Source organism: Echeneis naucrates, chromosome 8, assembly GCF_900963305.1.
Source record: "Echeneis naucrates chromosome 8, fEcheNa1.1, whole genome shotgun sequence".
NCBI lineage: Eukaryota > Metazoa > Chordata > Actinopteri > Carangiformes > Echeneidae > Echeneis > Echeneis naucrates.
Window position 1 is genome coordinate 20,280,340 of NC_042518.1, and position 17,598 is coordinate 20,297,937.

At 41.1% G+C, this 17,598-nt stretch overlaps 1 protein-coding gene across 2 annotated transcripts in view; it reads right to left on the reverse strand.

Moving 5' to 3' along the window:
• Positions 1–17,598, reverse strand: part of gspt1l (G1 to S phase transition 1, like) — a 28,501-nt gene extending 10,903 nt beyond the window's left edge. Inside the window, exons 1-3 of one of the 2 annotated variants that reach the window (XM_029508045.1) lie at positions 17,192–17,598; positions 14,544–14,588; positions 7,937–8,188 (exon numbers count right to left, since the gene is read on the reverse strand). In XM_029508045.1, coding sequence (XP_029363905.1) covers positions 7,937–8,188; positions 14,544–14,588; positions 17,192–17,378 — 484 coding nt within the window. In that variant the 5' untranslated portion in view covers positions 17,379–17,598. The remainder of the gene's footprint in view (positions 1–7,936; positions 8,189–14,543; positions 14,589–17,191) is intronic. The other variant, XM_029508046.1, reaches the window with a different exon arrangement.

Here is a 17,598-nt window from a genome sequence, read left to right on the forward strand (position 1 = left end):
AAATTGGGAATCTCTGGAGAGACCTGAAATGGCTGTCCAGCAACATTCACCATCCAACCTGACAGAGCTGGAGGGTCTGCAAGGAGGAATGGAAGGGTTGAAAAATGCAAATTCCAGGTGGGAAAGAAGACTTGTTGCCGGATTAGCTCAAAATGGTACTTCTACTCAGTATTTTTTGTCAATATGGGGTGCTGTGTGTACATTAATGAGGAAAACAATGATCTTGAATGATTTTTAGCAAAGGGCTGCAATATAACAAAGAGTGAAAAAAATTAAGAATACATACTGTACCTACTGCATACTGGCTTTATGCTGTAGTTGTGTTTTTTGAAGGAGTGCTTTGAGAACCTGTCCCTCTGGTGGACCTCCATTACAACTTTAGCTGATGAGCTGCTAATTTGTAATGATAGAACATGAGATGAACAATCTATACATCTTTGATACAAAGTAACCAGCTTGACTGGAAATACATATTCATTTTCACAGCTATAGCATTTTGAATCTGTTATAAAGCAGTCTGATACAAATGTAGCCCTCTAACTTGTGTGTATCTCACCGACACGTCATGTAAGAGACTAACCTGTCTTGTGTAAAGCCTGGTTTATGGTAGGGAGGCTCCCCGTAGACAGGTACCTGTCGCGCACCTCCCAAAAAATGTAAATATGAGTGGAGGTTCCAGATTCTTCTTCTGCTGTTGTGATGTAGATGTTGTAAAAATACTTCCTTCGACATCCAACAATCTCAATCTCTCTCTCTCTCTCTCTCAATCACAGTCCGTCTTTCAGCTTATCTACATCCTTCCAGTTTGTTGCTATTAGTCGTTTAGCTGTCATTCATCCAGTTATAAGTTGTCTGCTGCGTTTGGGCCAAGTTCTTTCAACAGTGTAGTTCAAAAGGCACAGTGCTCGGTCACACTGAACTGTAGAGCCAATGATCTTTCTCAGAGAATGGTTTTTACTTTGGGACAAGTCCATACCATATGGTAAAAGGTACCTGTATCTTGTTCACAATGCCAACAAAGATCAGATTCAGATGGACCCATTCTATGTAATCGAGCAGGGCTGAAGTATACTCTATGAACAAAATTAGAGTTGCTCATCTTGTTCTTCACCAATTTAGATATTTTATGTAATGTTTTCCATATACGGTCCCATCCTTCCGCTTCCAATGATTTACTTAAGTCTGTCTGCCAATTGCTTTGAACTGCTTTCCACTTTTCTCCCGACATATTTTTCATCATTTTATATATTTTTGATGCACTTTGGACCTTCTGTCTAACCATTAATTCTATTTTGTACTCAGTTTCTGACATTTTTGGTATGACTACAGCTTCCCATAAGTATTTCGTCAATTGTGATCTTATGCAGGCTTTTAGCTGATCAAAAGTTCTCAATTTTCTGTCTTGAAGGTTTCTCATCTCTTCTAAGCTTGAGATACCTTTGGATTCCCAGTCTTCATTTCCAAAGGGCCTGCCTTTCGGCATAAACCTGTAATTGTTCCATAGTGGATCACTGGGAGAATTTTTGACCTTAAGATTAATCACATTCTGAAATGTTTTCGCAATGGAGCAAGAAAACTGAATCAAAGGATTAGCAATGTTCTTGCATTGGGGACCATACCACAATCCCTGTAAAGAGACCCTGTCCTTTAAAATGTCCAAAACTTCCTGCTCTATGCTTTCCCACCCCGTGTCTCTTGAATGAAAGCCATAGCCCCATTTCAGAGGATATCTAGCGTTGAAATGCAATGCAATACTTGTACCCAGTCAGAAGGCCAAGGCCTCCCTTATCCCTGTCCACATAATAGATTATTCTGGCTAATCCTAGGAGTTTTATCGTTCCATATGAAGTCTCTAAATACCTTATCAATTTCTTAAAAAAAAATAAATAAAACCTTTTTCCAAAGGAAGAGGAATAGCTGCTATGAGGAACATAAACCTCGGTAAAACATTCATCTTTAAACATATCTATTTTACCCCAAATAGTCAGAGGAAGAGATTTCCACCTTTCAATGTAATTTTTGATATAATTTGAGGTTTTTTTTTTCAAATTAAAAGGAGGCAATATCATCTATATTGGACTTCAAAGTTTCACCAAGATAATACATTCTGTCAGGTGACCATTTGAGGGGCAGGTTAGCAATATGAGATTTATAGCTGCGAACATTCAAAGGCAGAACCTCTGTCTTATCCCAATTAACCTTATATCCTGAAAGGGATCCGAACTTCTTCACTATCTCAAGAGTATGTTTTAGGGATGTTGGAGGGTCCAATAGTGTTAAAATATCATTTGCAAAAAGACTTACTTTATTCACTGTTACTGGGGTTGCACTTCCTTCAATATTGTCAGTATCTCTAATTAGTGTGGCCAGAGGTTCTAAAGACAGAACAAAAAGCAAAGGACTTAAATGGCAATCTTGAGGCAATCATATATAATTGATCATTGGATTTGCTTTATGAACTACTTCAAGCGCAAAAAGTTTTTTTTAGTATAATCATTTAATTTTTTGGCTCTTAATCTTTTCTGATTAGTTGCGAAACTAATGAGCCACCCCCTGCATGTAGCTTTATACGCATCCCAGACTGTTGCAAAGGACTTAACTGATTCACTATTTATGTCCAAAAAAAAAAAAAAAAAAAGGTTGTGAATGTGAGTGTTGTCCAGATATTCGAAAGTATTTCTTGAGTAACCCAGAAAGCATCTATCCTTGAGTACGATTTGTGTGGGTTTGAACAGAAAATGTAATTTCTAGCCTCTGGATTTCAACACAGACGTTTTTAAACACAATGTCAGTATACTGTAATAGAAACAACACCAAAGTGCAAAAATTTAGTTTATTTCCCGATAAAGGTTTCAACAACACAGTTTTCTGTCTCTGTGAAATACAAACAAACATTCTTCGCTTAAACCCCGACTAAAACACTGAATAAAACCACAAGCTTGGCCTCATTTTAAAGCCGAAGACGTGCCCAACAATAATCCGCGGTTCAATTTTATCCATCGTGTCCAGTTAATCGGACATTTTGCCTTTTTTCCCCTCTTGGCTAACGCTAATTTAAAGGTCCATCAGACTGCGCATCTACTACACGCAGGCAGTGTCTCCTGTCAAACAAAGTGACGATGAAAATCTTTCCAACAGCAGAGGCCCTGAGCTTTCCTCTGACGTATAACAATCCCTGATTGGGCCGTTTGTCCCCCCCAAATAAGGGTTGTTGTTGGTTTACGTCTTGAGTTCTAAAGCTTCAAAATAACATCAAACAGGCAAAAACAGGTCAAATTTGTGTTTGGATAGGTTTTGGACACTCTATATTCAGCCCTATAAATGCAATTTTCAAATGAAATTTTACTTTTGTAACTGGTGTTCCTAAAATCAGTCATGTCTGTAATTGGCCCCAAAAAGTTATGTAAAAAAAAAAAAAAAAAAAATTAGTATATCACTGAAATCTTGCAGTGTGAATTTTAGCCAAATTGGACCTTTTTGGATAGGTTTGGCACACTGGAGGTCGCCAAGGGACACTGGTAAAAACTCTATAGTTCCTCAGTTTTACCTACCAACCTAAAATTTGGTACACGTGTGGACAGGGAATGTGTGAACCATATATGTAAAATTCAACCTGTTTCATAGTAAATTTGAGATATCAATGTTTTCACGAAATATTTCTAACTCTTTTATTTTTCCAAACAATAGTTTTTTTCAATGGCCCTATTTTTTAGGGAATGACTCAATTCAATATTTTAATCAATGGATTTAGTCAATGGATGTAAAGTTACAGATGTCTTCTTTCATTTAAGCCATCATAGTTCTGGGATTAGTACATCTGAAGTTATAAAGCTTTATTTGCAGTGATACCAAAACAGGCGGAAATTGCCAAAAAGGGACTCTGCGTAAAAGGGGTTAATAGTCTCCACACGGACAATCCAACATTTTTGCATAAATTGATGTGAGCATCCAAAATAGTTCGTTCTGACGGAAGGGGTTTATTATTCCTGTCTAGTTTAGGATTGAGAACAGCTTTAAAGTCACCTGCCATTATGATAGGTTTCCCTGCGTATTGTGAGATAATTGTGTTAAAACCATTAAAAAAAAAGGGGACAGAATTTACATTTGGGCCATATATATTTACAATGACTATAGGCTTGTTGGAGAGTAAACCATCTATAACAACATATCTACCTTCAGGATCAACAGTTGAGCTGTGAAATACAAAAGGAGTCTTTTTGTGCACCAATATTGCTATGCCCCTACTTTTGCTATTGAATCCTGAATGATAAACCTGACCTACCCATTTATGCTTTAATTTACAAGCTTCAGATTGTATAAGGTTCTTGCAGTAAAGCTATTTCTGATTCAAGTTTTGTCAAATGACAATTCTGGTACGCTTCACCAGACTGTTCAAACCACCTACATTCCAACTTGAATCCATTCAGAAGTGGATGGCTGGTAACAGACATGAGAGTTCTTCTTTGCCTTTACCCAGTGTATCGTAGCTGTATATCTCCGCTCCTATCTTGACACTCAGTCAGGCCGGGAATAGCAATTTGAAGGGAACGCTCTGTTGATGCAACACAGCTTTGATAGCGTTGTACTCCTTCATATTCCAGGATTATGAAGCAACTGTGTCTCAGAAAATGATGAACTTTTGTAGCCTGAAAACAAGACTCTTCCGCGAGTCTCTAAGGATCTTTTCTGTGTCCTCAAACCGGAGCAACTTGAGCAGGATTGTGCGCGGTTTTTCAGTGTCTTTGCGGCGTTCCAAGCTGGTGCACCTGTTCCAACTCTGGGGCAGGCTGGTCATAGGAGACCTGGAGGACGGCTTTTAGCAGGTCAGTGGTAAAAGACTTTGTTCCTTCCATATTCTCCGGGATGTTGACGAACTGCAGAGTATTCCTCCACAAATATTTCTCTAAATAATCCACTTTCTGGGATAACTCACGCATCAAAGACTCCAGTAACTTATGGTTAGCTGAAAGTGGGGACAACAGATCTTCCATGTCAGATATATGCTGCTCATCTTGGTTGATGCAAGTGGACAGGCCGGACAGCTCTGCTTCAATCCTTGTAGTTGTGGCTTGTATTGCTGTTCCTACTGCTGTTGCTGTTAAATGTTTTGCTGGACAGCGCCATGGTCAAGAATAATCTTCTGTGCCCAAGGAGGTGCAGTGTCAGGCTGGTTCCCCACCATCATCCAGAGTTGACGGGCAGGTGGCACCATCTTCTTGGTCGAGTGGGCTAGCATTACCTTCTTCTTTGGTGTTAGCTTGACATTGTTGTAGTTGTTGCTGGTGTCTTAGCCCTTTTCTGTCTGACATCTTTTAAGCCACAGTTAAGCTTGCTTAGATGTTCTTTTAGTGTCTTTCTCTTCGAGTGTATTAGTTGCCTCCTTCCGCTCAGACTCCAAAGCTTGATGGATATTAGTTTGGTGCTACAAATCATTGTTGTCCAAACACTATGCAGTCCCTCCAGTTTCGCAATTTTCTATTGCATGAAATCCCACAAAAATCAGCAATATCGCATTTTTTTTTTCAATGCCCGAATATTTTCTGACACAAAAATCCTTCACATCCTTCATCTTTTTTTACACCCCCTGCTGGTGGCAGTGTATTTCAACATGCACGACCACTTCTATGCTGCCACACATGCCACATTTTCATGTCAGCAACAATCGAAAGTTCTCAACAAGGTTGAACAAGCATTCAGCACTGCTGAAGAAAAGCTGACTAAATAGATGTCCAAAGGACAACATTAAACTTTGAAACTTGTGTAAAGCAGGTCAGGGTCTTCCAAACCAAGATGCATCCCTTTCATGCCCACTGGCCCCAACAGCTACACTGCCATCCCTGGCTTCTGTTCAGTGCCGTCTGAAGAGCTTAACAACTACTTCAATGTCTTGGCACCAGCAGCACTCAGAGCTGAGGAGTTCTGATAAGGACCATGCTTCTTAAAAATCCCTGTTTCCCCCAGTTCTAAGCATTTGTACTGCATTTATACTAACCATGTTCTCCTGAAGTCCCTGTCTCTCCCAGCTCCTCTCCTCTCTCTCTCCCTGTCCTCAGCCTGCAGGTGGTGACTCATCGCCATCCCATGTTTCTGTAACACCTGCTGGTCCCATATCTTCGTGAATTCTGTACTACAGCTCATCTCCATGAACTTCATGTAGCAACATGTTCCTGCCTCCTTCCCTACCTGCTCTCCTTCTCCCTCCTTCCCCCACTCTCAACCCAACCGGTCGAGGCAGATGGCCACCCCCTCGAGCCTGGTTCTGCCCGAGGTTTCTGCCTCATAAAAATAAGTTTTTCCTTGCTATTGTCGCCAAGTGCTTGCTCATCAGGGAATCTGTTGGGTCTCTTTAAATACTACTCTATATGTAAAGTGCCTTGATGTAACTTTGTTATGATTTGGCACTATACAAATAAATCTGATTTGATGAAAAATTTAAATATGGACAGTGTCCATAAATTTAGGTAAAGGTAATTGCATCAAGGCTGAAGAGCAGAAAAACAAAGCATTGTTCATCCATGTGTCTACCTATCAGTTTTGTTCTTATCCCACTCATATTTGTGTGTTACGCCTACTTAGGCCTTTGATGGGGTTTACCAAAAAGGGGGGGTAAATAAATGAGGGGGGAAAAAAAAAAAAAAAAAAAAAAAGTTTTAAAAATCGTGAAATCCTGGAGGGACTGACTATGAACCTGACTCAGTATAAACCTAATGTAGCTGGACCATTTATAGGTTTGAGTAGCCAGTGAGGATTGATAAACCACATGCCAGATATTAGCAGGTATGTTGACACATTGGGCTGAATGATTAATTGCATTTGCGATAATATCGCAATATGATAAAACGTGATTTTCTAATTGCAATGTGTGCAATTACAATGTGGCCACAAAAAAAAAAAAAAAAAAAAAAAAAAGTGGTCACAAAATGCAAGCGAGAGAGAGAGAGAAAATGGATCACTTGACTGCATCAGCTTCTTATGCTGCACCATAACCTGTTGTGTAATGGCCTCTGGCTCAAAAAAAAAAAAAAAAAAAATACAGCCAAAACTGGCTCAACTGAGACTTTTGTCTCGGAGAGGTACAGCACATCAGTGGTGTGGAATTATTTCGGTTTCAAAAAAGAAGACGCTGCGCAGCGTCAGGTGTTGTGCAGAACGTGTTGTGCTACTGTTGCTACTTCACGGGGCAACTCTACAAACCTCTTCCAGCACTAAAAAAAAAAAAAACAAAAACAAAAACAAACAGCTGTATGGCTAAAATGCCGACCACCAGCGCACCACACACACTAAACCCAAGACAGGCATCATTGCCCGACATGTTTGAAAGTGTCATTCCTTATGAGCGTACTTCTAAACAGCAAGAGGGGGGAGAGGGGGGAGAAGAGAAAAAAAAAAAAAAAAATCACTCAGGCAATAACCAAGTTCATTGCATATATAACGTGGTTTCCTGGGTTTACATAAATAATTCAGTTTGTGTGAAATGTTTCTGACTTGGGAGTATTAAGATAAACGTCATTTAAAATTATCTTTATAAGTTAATACGTAGAGGCAAAGGCAGAACTGTTAAATAGAAATGTTATTCATCAACTCTTGCCTCTTATTGTATTCTATGGGAAAGAACATTCTATTATAAATATATCTAAAATTATGTTAGCCATTTTAAAATAATTCATGACATTTTGTTGAATAAATAAATTGCATATTAAAAATCACAATTAGACTTTTCCCAAATTGTTCAGCCCTAACGACAGATACAGTGAACACTTGTGGCCCCCTTGTTATGTACAGCTATGTTAGGAAGTCTTCTTTTAAAGTAAAACAGGTTATGATTGTCTTTGATAGTCTGTAAGGCTTTGTGTCTTTACTGTGGTTTGTGTGATTTACTGTGGTGTGTGTGTGTGTGTGTGTGTCTGAATTCCAGCAGATGGCTGTTTGTACTGACCTACGTGTCCAATGAATACAACATTGATGTGTTCCTTTTTGGGGGCGTCTGGCTGTGCTAGTGGAACTTTGGGCAATGTAATTTCTTCTTCTTCCTCCATCATCTCTGGAGTTGTTTCCTCCATAGTTGCTACCACTGCTGGCCCTCGGTCCACATAAGATCCACCTCCTGGTTCCTCCTCATTGGGCTCAGCTTCTTTCTGGTCCCATGGCTCCTCTGTGGTCATCTCTGTGTCACCATTCTCCACTGGAGCTGCACAGCAACAAATAAGTCTGATTTTTAAGTGTCTTTCAAAAGACTCCAAAATAATTTATAAGAGTTAAAAATGTATAATTAAGTAAAAAAAAAATAAATAAATAAATAATACACACACACACACACACACAAATAACCCTTAAGTACAGATTCTTACAGTTAACCTGTTAAGCCCAAACCATATTTTCAGGGAAAAAAAATCCTAAAAAAAGACATACCCAAATTTTTCCATAGTAATAAGGCTCTTATGCATATTCTTGGTGCCAAGAGACATCCAAGGACCTCAGAGAATCTTTCCCCAATGTCAACAATGTTGTACTTGTTCCTATGCCTTAGGAAATTGGACCAAAAAAAAAAAACAAGAGAGAAATGTGAAGTTTCTATCCTTCTATTCTGTTGATTCTAGATGGTGGTGCACATGGGTGTAGTGGCTCTTAGCTCTCCAATCTGGTGCTTGCTTTTTCTACTTTTCTTGCGTATTTTCTTCAAGGTTTGTAAAGCCAACCACAGACATAGCTGCCAAAACTTCATTGACCTCTGTCTGAGGCGCAATTTGTCACAATCTGGGGATTTCCATCAGAGATACAACATCCCGGAGGACATGGCGAGATTGCCGGGGTCTCTGTGGATCACCAGCCTGCCCAGGAAGTGGAGAAGGCAGCTTAGAGACCGGAAGCAGAAGCGGGGATGCCAGTCGGGCTCAGATTGCTAGGCAATAAATAATAAACAACCCCACAGGCCAGCATTACCAAGCCTCTTCCTCTCCAGCGCCAGATCCATCACTCATAAAATAGATGAAGTGTAGCTACAGAGGGCCACAAATAGCTTTGTGCGGAACTGCAGTGTTATTCTCAGAGACGTGGCTTCGTCTCTGCAGTCAAGCTAACAGGCCGCACGCTGCACCGGCAGGACAGGACCAGTGACTGGGGTAAGAGCACAGGTGGGGGACTGTGTGTTGAGATGAACCGCGAGTGGTGCTGTAGCAGCAGGATCATTGACTCCCACTGTTCTCCTGATTTAGAGGTTATGGCAGTATCGTGCAGACCTTTTTATCTCCCAAGGGAGATCACAGCAGTCAGTGTGTTAGCTGCTTACATCCCACCTGATGCTAACGTTAGCATGGCACTGAGCCTCCTCCTCGCCAGTGTAAATAAACAGCAGCTGGACCACCCAGGTGGCATCTGTATTGTTGCTGGGGACTTCAATCAAGCGTGTTTAAAGACTCTGCTCCCAAAGTTTGTCCAGCACATGGAGTGTGCTACCAGAGGGGAGAATACTTTGGACCATGTTTATTCCAATATAAAACGTGTACAGAGTCACTCCCCTCCCCCACCTTGCTGGATCTGACCATCTCAGCCTGTCCCTCACCCCCACCTACACCACCCTGCTGAAGAAGACACAGCCACAGCAGAAGACAATTCAAACATGGCCAGAGGGAGCCCACTCCCAGCTACAGAACTGCTTCCAACGGACTGTATGGGATTTATTCTCCAGCCACAACCTGCAGGTTACTTTTGTCAACAAAAGGGTCAGGGTTTTTCCAAACCAGAAACCCTGGATGAACAGCGAAGTAAAGTCTTCATGACTTCATGAGCATGAAGTGAGACGCGTGCTGAAGTCAGTGAACCCCATGAAGGCCACCAGCCCCAATGGAGTACCTGGTAAGGTACTCAGAGTGTGTGAGTTTTCACCAGCATCTTCAACCTGTCCCTGTCGCAGGCTTTCATCCCACCTTGCCTCATAGCCTCCATCATCCCTGTCCCCAAGAATTCAACAGTGGAAAGCATCAATGACTACAGTCCTGTTGCACTCCTGTTGCCTGTGGTCAAGAAGTGCTTTGAAAGACTGGTCTCTCAACACATCAGGCCCTGTCTGCCTCCCACTCTGGACCCCCACCTGTTTGCCTACAGGGCAAACCGTTTCACAGAAGACGTTATTACCATAGTGCTCCACACCGCACTGAGCCACCTGCAGCACCTGGGGAGCTATGTCAGGCTGCTCTTCTTAGACTTCAGTTCAGCCTTCAACCACATCATCCTGGAGATCCTGGTCCAGAAACTGTCCCACCTGGGCATGTCCATCCCATCTGCCAGCAGATTAAGGACTTCCTCACAGACCGCCCACAGTCTGTGAAACTTGGCCCCCACCTCTCCTCCACCATCACACTCAGCACTGGGTCACCCCAAGGATTGAGCCCCCTCCTGTTCACTCTCTACACACATGACTGCTCCCCAATCCATCTCTCAAACACCATCATCAAGTTAGCAGATGACACCACTGTGGTTGGGCTCATCTTGGGGGGGGGGGGGGGGGGGGGGGGGGGGTGAGTCTGACTACAGAGATGAGGTCAACCGACTGACAGAGTGGTGTTCGGACAACAGCCTACCACCGAACATCACAAAAACAAAAGCAATTATCCAGGACTTCAGGAAGGGCAGGGCTGACCCAGCCCTGCTGTACATTCATGGGGATTTAGTGGAACAGGTCAGCTCCATCAGATTCCTGGGAGTGCAGCTGTCCAACAAACTCCCCTGGACTGCTAACACTACAGTGGTGGCGAAGAAAGCCCAGTAGCGACTCCACTTCCTGAGGGTGCTCAAGGGGAACAATCCAGAGAAGAAGCTGCTGGTGATGTTCTACAAAGCCACTATCGAGAACATCCTGACGTACTGCATCACATGGTATGGTTATCGCATGGCACGTGGGGTGCTCAGCAGCAGACAGGAGAGTGCTGCAGAGGGTGATGAACATGGCCCAGAAGATCACTGGTTGCTCTCTGCCCAGCCTAAAGGACATTGTCAGCTGTTGCTACCTCGCCAGAGCTTCCAGCATCATTAAGGACACTTACCACCCCAGCAACCACCTGTTCGACCTACTACCCTTGGGCCAACGGTATAGGTCTCACAGAACTCAGACAAACAGGATCAGGGATAGCTTCTTCCCCAGAGCCATCACTGCACTGAACAATAATGTATATTGTATTGTAATGTATATATTTTGATTATTTATCCTGTACATATATTTCTCATTCTCATCTCTACCTCGAAAAGCACCTTGGAGCTGCACTCAAATCTCTTAATATAAATTACAATGACAATAAAGGCGATTCTGATTCTGATTCTCTAATTCTGAATGTAAAAAGGTGGAGGACTGGCTTTGTTTGTGAACCTAAGTTGGTGTAACCCTATTCATATCTCTGTCAAAGAAATTATATCTTGTCCAGACATTGAACTAAAGGCAGCTGGTCCGAAGTTCTTTTTCATGGGAATTCAGTCAAATCATAACAATCCTGGTTAACATCCCACCAAAGTTCGCCTACCCTGCTGTTCGATGTGATGTATTCCATGAAGTCGTTATCAGCCTACTAAGGGTTAGAGGTACAAAAGGGTTAATATGAACGACTGGATTTACAGTTGTTTTTTTTTTTTTTTTTTTTTTTTTTTTTTTTAAATTGTCCTGCCAGAGAAAATAAAACACCTGAGCTGCCTTTTGCCAATTCAAAGAAGCCTACAGAGCTACCTCCACTACGCAGGTCAGATCACAACCAGGTTCTCCTGCAAACCTGTTATAAACCCTTTAATGAGCCAGCCTGCAAATACCCGCAGTCAGGAAATGTTCACCTTTGGCAAGTGAAGCTCTAAGGCACTGTTTTGAAAGCACAGATGGGAATGTGCTGATGGAAAGTTGTGGGAGCAACATGGACATTGACAGTCAGATTGATTGTTTTACTGAGTACATCAACTGCTGTACAGATACCAAACTTACAAAGACTGCACACTGTTTTTTTTTTTTAAATAAGAAATCGTGGATCACAAGCATCATCAAGGCAATTCTCACTTAAAAAAAAAAAGGGGCTTTTGATGGTGACAAGGAATGACTCAAATAGGTGCAACATGAGTTGAAGAGATTGACAGTAAAGGTGGACCACAGAAAGAAAATACAAAGAAATTTACAGCACAGCAAGATCAGTGAGGTGTGGGGAGGAATTAACACCATCGCTTGTTACAACTAAAACAACAATTATTGGATTATGTGGACAGAGCAAACAAACGCAACTAGATCTTCAACACCTTTGACACTGCAGCTACACTAACCCAATGTCTCTTTATTTTCCACGGCTGCTTAAGGACTGTGCTGCCCAACTATGTGAAACTCTCCAGAAGATCTTCAATCTGAGTCTACAGTTGGAGTGGGCCCTGACTCTGTGGAAAATATCTTGTATTGTACTGGTACCAGAAATAAAATACCTGGCTGACCTAGACAAGGAGTTGCTAATTCGACACCCACTGAATCTCAAGGTCAAAGACACACTTGACCCCCTGCAGTTTGCACAGAGAGAACACATATGAGCGAATGATGCGGTCCGCCACGGTGCCATTTCTTATCTGGAAGAACCTGCCACTTGAAAATTGTGTTGATTTTTCAAGTGTGTTCAACACTATCTGACCTATCATCCTCAGAGACAAGCTGAAAATGATGGGAGATGACCCTTCATTTGTTTCCTGGATCACAAGTGACCTGACAGAAAGGCCGCAGTTTGTTACATTAGGAAACTACTTATCAGGGATCGACACTAATCTGAATGCAGGGATCTGATAAAAGCCTTCAATTACTAGAGTCACAAAAACTACTTCCTACTGAACACCTCAAAGACAAAAGAACTGTTAGTGGATTTCTGAATGCCCAAACAGAACGCCGGCACCATTATTTACACGGGGTAGTATGTACTTTATTTGCACTTGGTTCTGCTGTCCCACAGATTGCTGAAACATTTAGTTTCAATTGTGTGGATGTTAGCCCAGACTGCTCATGTCAGCAGGGTAACCACCATTTAACACTAGCGTTAACATCATATGAAATGTACAGGTCCAAGCAATAACAGTACCACCGTGTCCGACACACAAAACGGGACTGTTTTGTTGGTTAAAAACAGTAGACTGTTTGATCACCTGTTCCAAAACAGTTTATTTTTGGATTTTTTCTCAAACTGCAGTCTTCCTCGTCTTTAAGATCTACCAGGAGATTGTATCTTGTGGTGCTTGCACCTTCTATCCCATCAAACAGAGTGACCTCAGTGCGTATGACCCCCTCCCTCCCACCCTAATTATAAACATAGGAAATCTAGACCTGTAAAGTGCCTTGATGTAACTTTGTTATTTGGCGCTATACAAATAAATCTGATTTGATAATAAATACGTTACTGTGGACCTGATACTGAAATATTATTGAACCAGGAGCCGTACTGCAACACACCTAATTATTTTATACTGTTCAAGTAAAAGATTTGCTATTGACTGCCACATTTTGTTTTTCAAATATGCATTCATGAATAATCCACTACCAAATGTATTCAATACAAAAAGCAAAAGCACTTAAGGAGTAAAATAATTAACAAAAATGCTGTACACATTAAAACTGTAATGCTCAATATTGTTTTATTATTTAATAAAAAAATGGGTGCAAACTCATCAAGAGTGGAAAAGGTGACAACCAACCAAGACATCCTAACTCATACACACTTTAACAAGTGGTTTGTGATAATTAAAGACAGAGTTTCTACTTGTGATCCCTCGCCACTATATCTGATCGCTGTTTAACAGTTAAAGTTTAACTGTTAAACTGTAAATTTTAAAGGAAAAAAAAAAAATTCTACTTGGGTTTACCTTGTTTTTCTGATACAACATTCAGTGAAAATGGTGAAAATTAAATGTTTTATTACTTTTACTATATTTCCTTTCAAAGAGCATTGAAGACTTAGACATATGGTCCTCATTCAACTGTTCTGATCATCAGCTATCCAAACATGTTTCTCATCTCTTTCTTCCACTGTGGCATTATGTCCTCAAAACAAGTGGAGAACAAACCCCCACCACAGTTTGTCCTTGTGCTTTCATTTGAATGACTGCATAAGTAAATGAGCATGCTAACAGAGCTTATGTGTGTACTGTTGTCAAATGATGTTATCAATATTTAACTGTTAACATTAGATATGATTTCACTGCACTCTGGCCATCAAAACAAAATCTTAATGTACTAGCACAGCTGCACGTCATAATACTTCAGGAATTTACAGCTCAAGCCCAATGTTGTGGCACTACGTCTTGTCTATTTAAAGTGATAATAAAACGCAACACAGCAAGACCCAAAAAACAAGGAAAACTGATGCTTAAGTATAATGAAACTCACAGTTCAGTTAACCTATGCTGGGGGGGGCAGGCTGTAACTTGATTGTGCATTAGTTACTTATAGTGTAAGAGTCTTCACAGGCTTTGCTAATCCTGCCTGCCGTAACAACATGAATGTGGCAAAGGGCATAGAAGGAATCCAGATTCAACATAGACTCCGTACATACCAGTACTTTCTGTCACTTCCATGGTGGATATTTTTTCAACAGCAACTGAAAAAATAAAATAAAATAAATATAAAAAAAAAAAGATTGAGTTAATGCTTGCATTAGTCAAACCTGTTCTTGTTGCTGCAGACTGATCCGTTTACGGTGGTGATGGGGATGAATTTACTTCACACATAAATCACAGAGTATATCACATGCACTGGTCTTCCCAACAGTTTGTCATGCCAAGCACCTCTATACTCTTGAGCAAGACATAAATTTGGTAGTACTGACCAGAGTTCTTATTTATGGAGAGAACTGTAGATAAGAACACTGGCATGCTGCCGTGATATTCCACCATTTTATTTATTTATTTATTTATTTATTTTTTAAATTGCATAGTTCCAGATGTGTTGCAGATTATAAATAACTCTTCAGTCCGGTCCGTTTCCCCAAGCCCTGAAACCTGCAGTGATAAAATGTCTCCCAAAAAAGACTAATCTGGAAGCTTCAGTAATAAGTAACTACGAGTCAATATCATATTCTCCCTTTCTTGGAAAAATTACTGAAAGGATTTTTTTTCCCAACAAACTCATGCTTTCATGATGCAGAATAATCTTTTTAATGCATTTTAGTCTGAATTTCATCCACATCACAGCACTGAAACTGTACTTATCAAAATCTTAAATTATATACATCTGAATAATGATGCCTCCAAAACTTCAGTCATGGTATTATTAGATCTTAGTGCTGCCTTTGATATGGTTGATCATGACTTTCTGCTTGACAGACTGGAAAAGTGGGTGGAATTTACTGGCAGTGTACTACACTGGTTCAAATCCTATTTGCAAGATAGAGACTACTTTGTGTCAATTGGTGAGCATGTGTCTGAAAGAAAAAAAGATTATCTGTGGAGTACTGCAATGTTCCATTCTCTGACCACTTCTTTTCAATATCTATATGTTGCTCCTAGCTCAGATGTTTCTTATTTATGTATGCAGATGACACACAACTTTATATTTTGGTGTCATCACATCATTACGATCCCTTACTTTCATGGAGTAAGTGTATTCAACAAATCAATGAGTGAATGTGCCAGAATTTTCTTCAGGTTAATGCAGATAAGACAGAAGTGATTGATTTTGGCCCCAAAACTTAAAGGTCAAAGATCAGCACTCACCTTAACTCCATGTCACTGACAACAGATAAAGCCAAATAACCCTAACCCTTTACTGGCCTAAACAAACAAACAAAGAAACAAAAAAAACAAAAACAAAAAACAATTAGACAACTACAGCTGATCCACAATGCCGCTGCAAGAGTCCTTACAAACACCAGGAAAACGGACCATATTACACCACTTCCTTGCCACTGTCACCAAGTGCTTGCTCACTGGGGGATCTGTTGGGTCTCTTTAAATAATATTGTAAAGAGTTTGGTCTAGACCTGCTCTATGTGTAAGTAACTTTGTAATGATGTGTCACTATACAAATAAATATGATTTGATTCCTCAGATAACAACACTGGCTTACTGTGAGTCAGAGGATAGACTTTAAAATCTTACTGTTGGTCTACAAAGTACTAAATGGTCTAGGCCCAAAATATATTGGAGACTTAACCACATATTAAGTATTCAGACCCCTCAGGTCATCAGGGACAGGTCTACTGTGTGTTCCCAGAATCATAAACAAACTAAGTGAAGCAGTTTTCAGGTATTATGCTTCTCACCAGTGGAACAACCTCCCTACACACCTGAGGTCTGCACAAACTTAATTGTATTATTCGCTGCAGCTTTTACTTAGATTCAATAAATAATTTTAATGCTTTTAATCATTCTAATTGCTATTATTGCAATTCATAACAGCATAATTTCTTTTTACGTTCTTTCTGAAAACCCTAACCCTATTTATAATTTTAATGTATGTTAAGTACTTATGAATTGTGCTATACAATAGAATTTGCCTTGCCATGAATATCACTGTGTTTGACAATTCGTTTCAGTTGAGTGGATACAGATAGGGCCAATGGAAAACGATATCGTCTTTTCGAGGTTACTGCCGCGTTAATACTGCATCTCACCCGGTACAGGTCAGTACTCCGCCTTCACGTGGACACATTTCACTCCACTCTGGACCAGCAGTACGTCAGACCATCCACGTCACGAGAAACACTCCTGTTCCGCCTAATTTCTTTCTACACGCGATCTAAGCTTCACTATGCTCGCAAAAGGCAAATGCATTTGCATGTTTTGCCGTGGCTCCGTGGACTGTTCGGATTTTAAATCACGTTTAAGTCGTCACTGGAACTTCGAGCGACAAGGGAACTCGGCGCTCAGTTGTGTCATGCTAAGTGGCTACTACCGGCTGGTTAACACGAACCCATGCCGGTTGAGGTTGATCACTTTTCACAGTAATACCAGTGTTCAACACGCTACGCAACAGCACTTAATAACAGGGATGGTATGTGCCGGCTGTGATTAGCGTTATGCGGCCCCAGACGAACTGTGTTGCACATTACTGCTACATCAAGTTTGCTAGTTTGTCGCGCTTCAAGAAACGCGTGTCTGTAGAGTAGCTACTAGCTTAACCACTACTACTACCCAGTCCAAGCTCATGTTAGCGGCTAGCTAACCGCTAGCTAACGCAGCTGCTCAACGTGACTGAACTTACCAGCGGTATTTTCCGAGAGTGTTTTCATGGCGAAAGAGGGAACGAATTCGGCTGCGTTTACATTGGGCACAAACGGTTTAGCATTGACGTTGAGAGTTGTGAATGCTGCCTCAAGTTTTCCGTCAATTGTGGCCTCCACATCGTCCTCTTGTTCCCAGGAATCAGGGGCAGTGTCTCTCGGGTCCATCGTTGGTCGTGGATTTCCACTTGTGTGATATTTGAGTTACGCAGTTCTTTGTTCACGTAGGTGTCCGTCCAACCCGTCGTTAAGATCACCCGTCAGGAGAATCAAAGTGCCTCAACTCTGAGTGTGATGTCTCCGACTCAGATGAAATTAAGCCGCCGGCTTCTATAGCCACGGACGCCAAAGAGGATATTCGACTCAGCACTCCCCGATACAGTCCGCG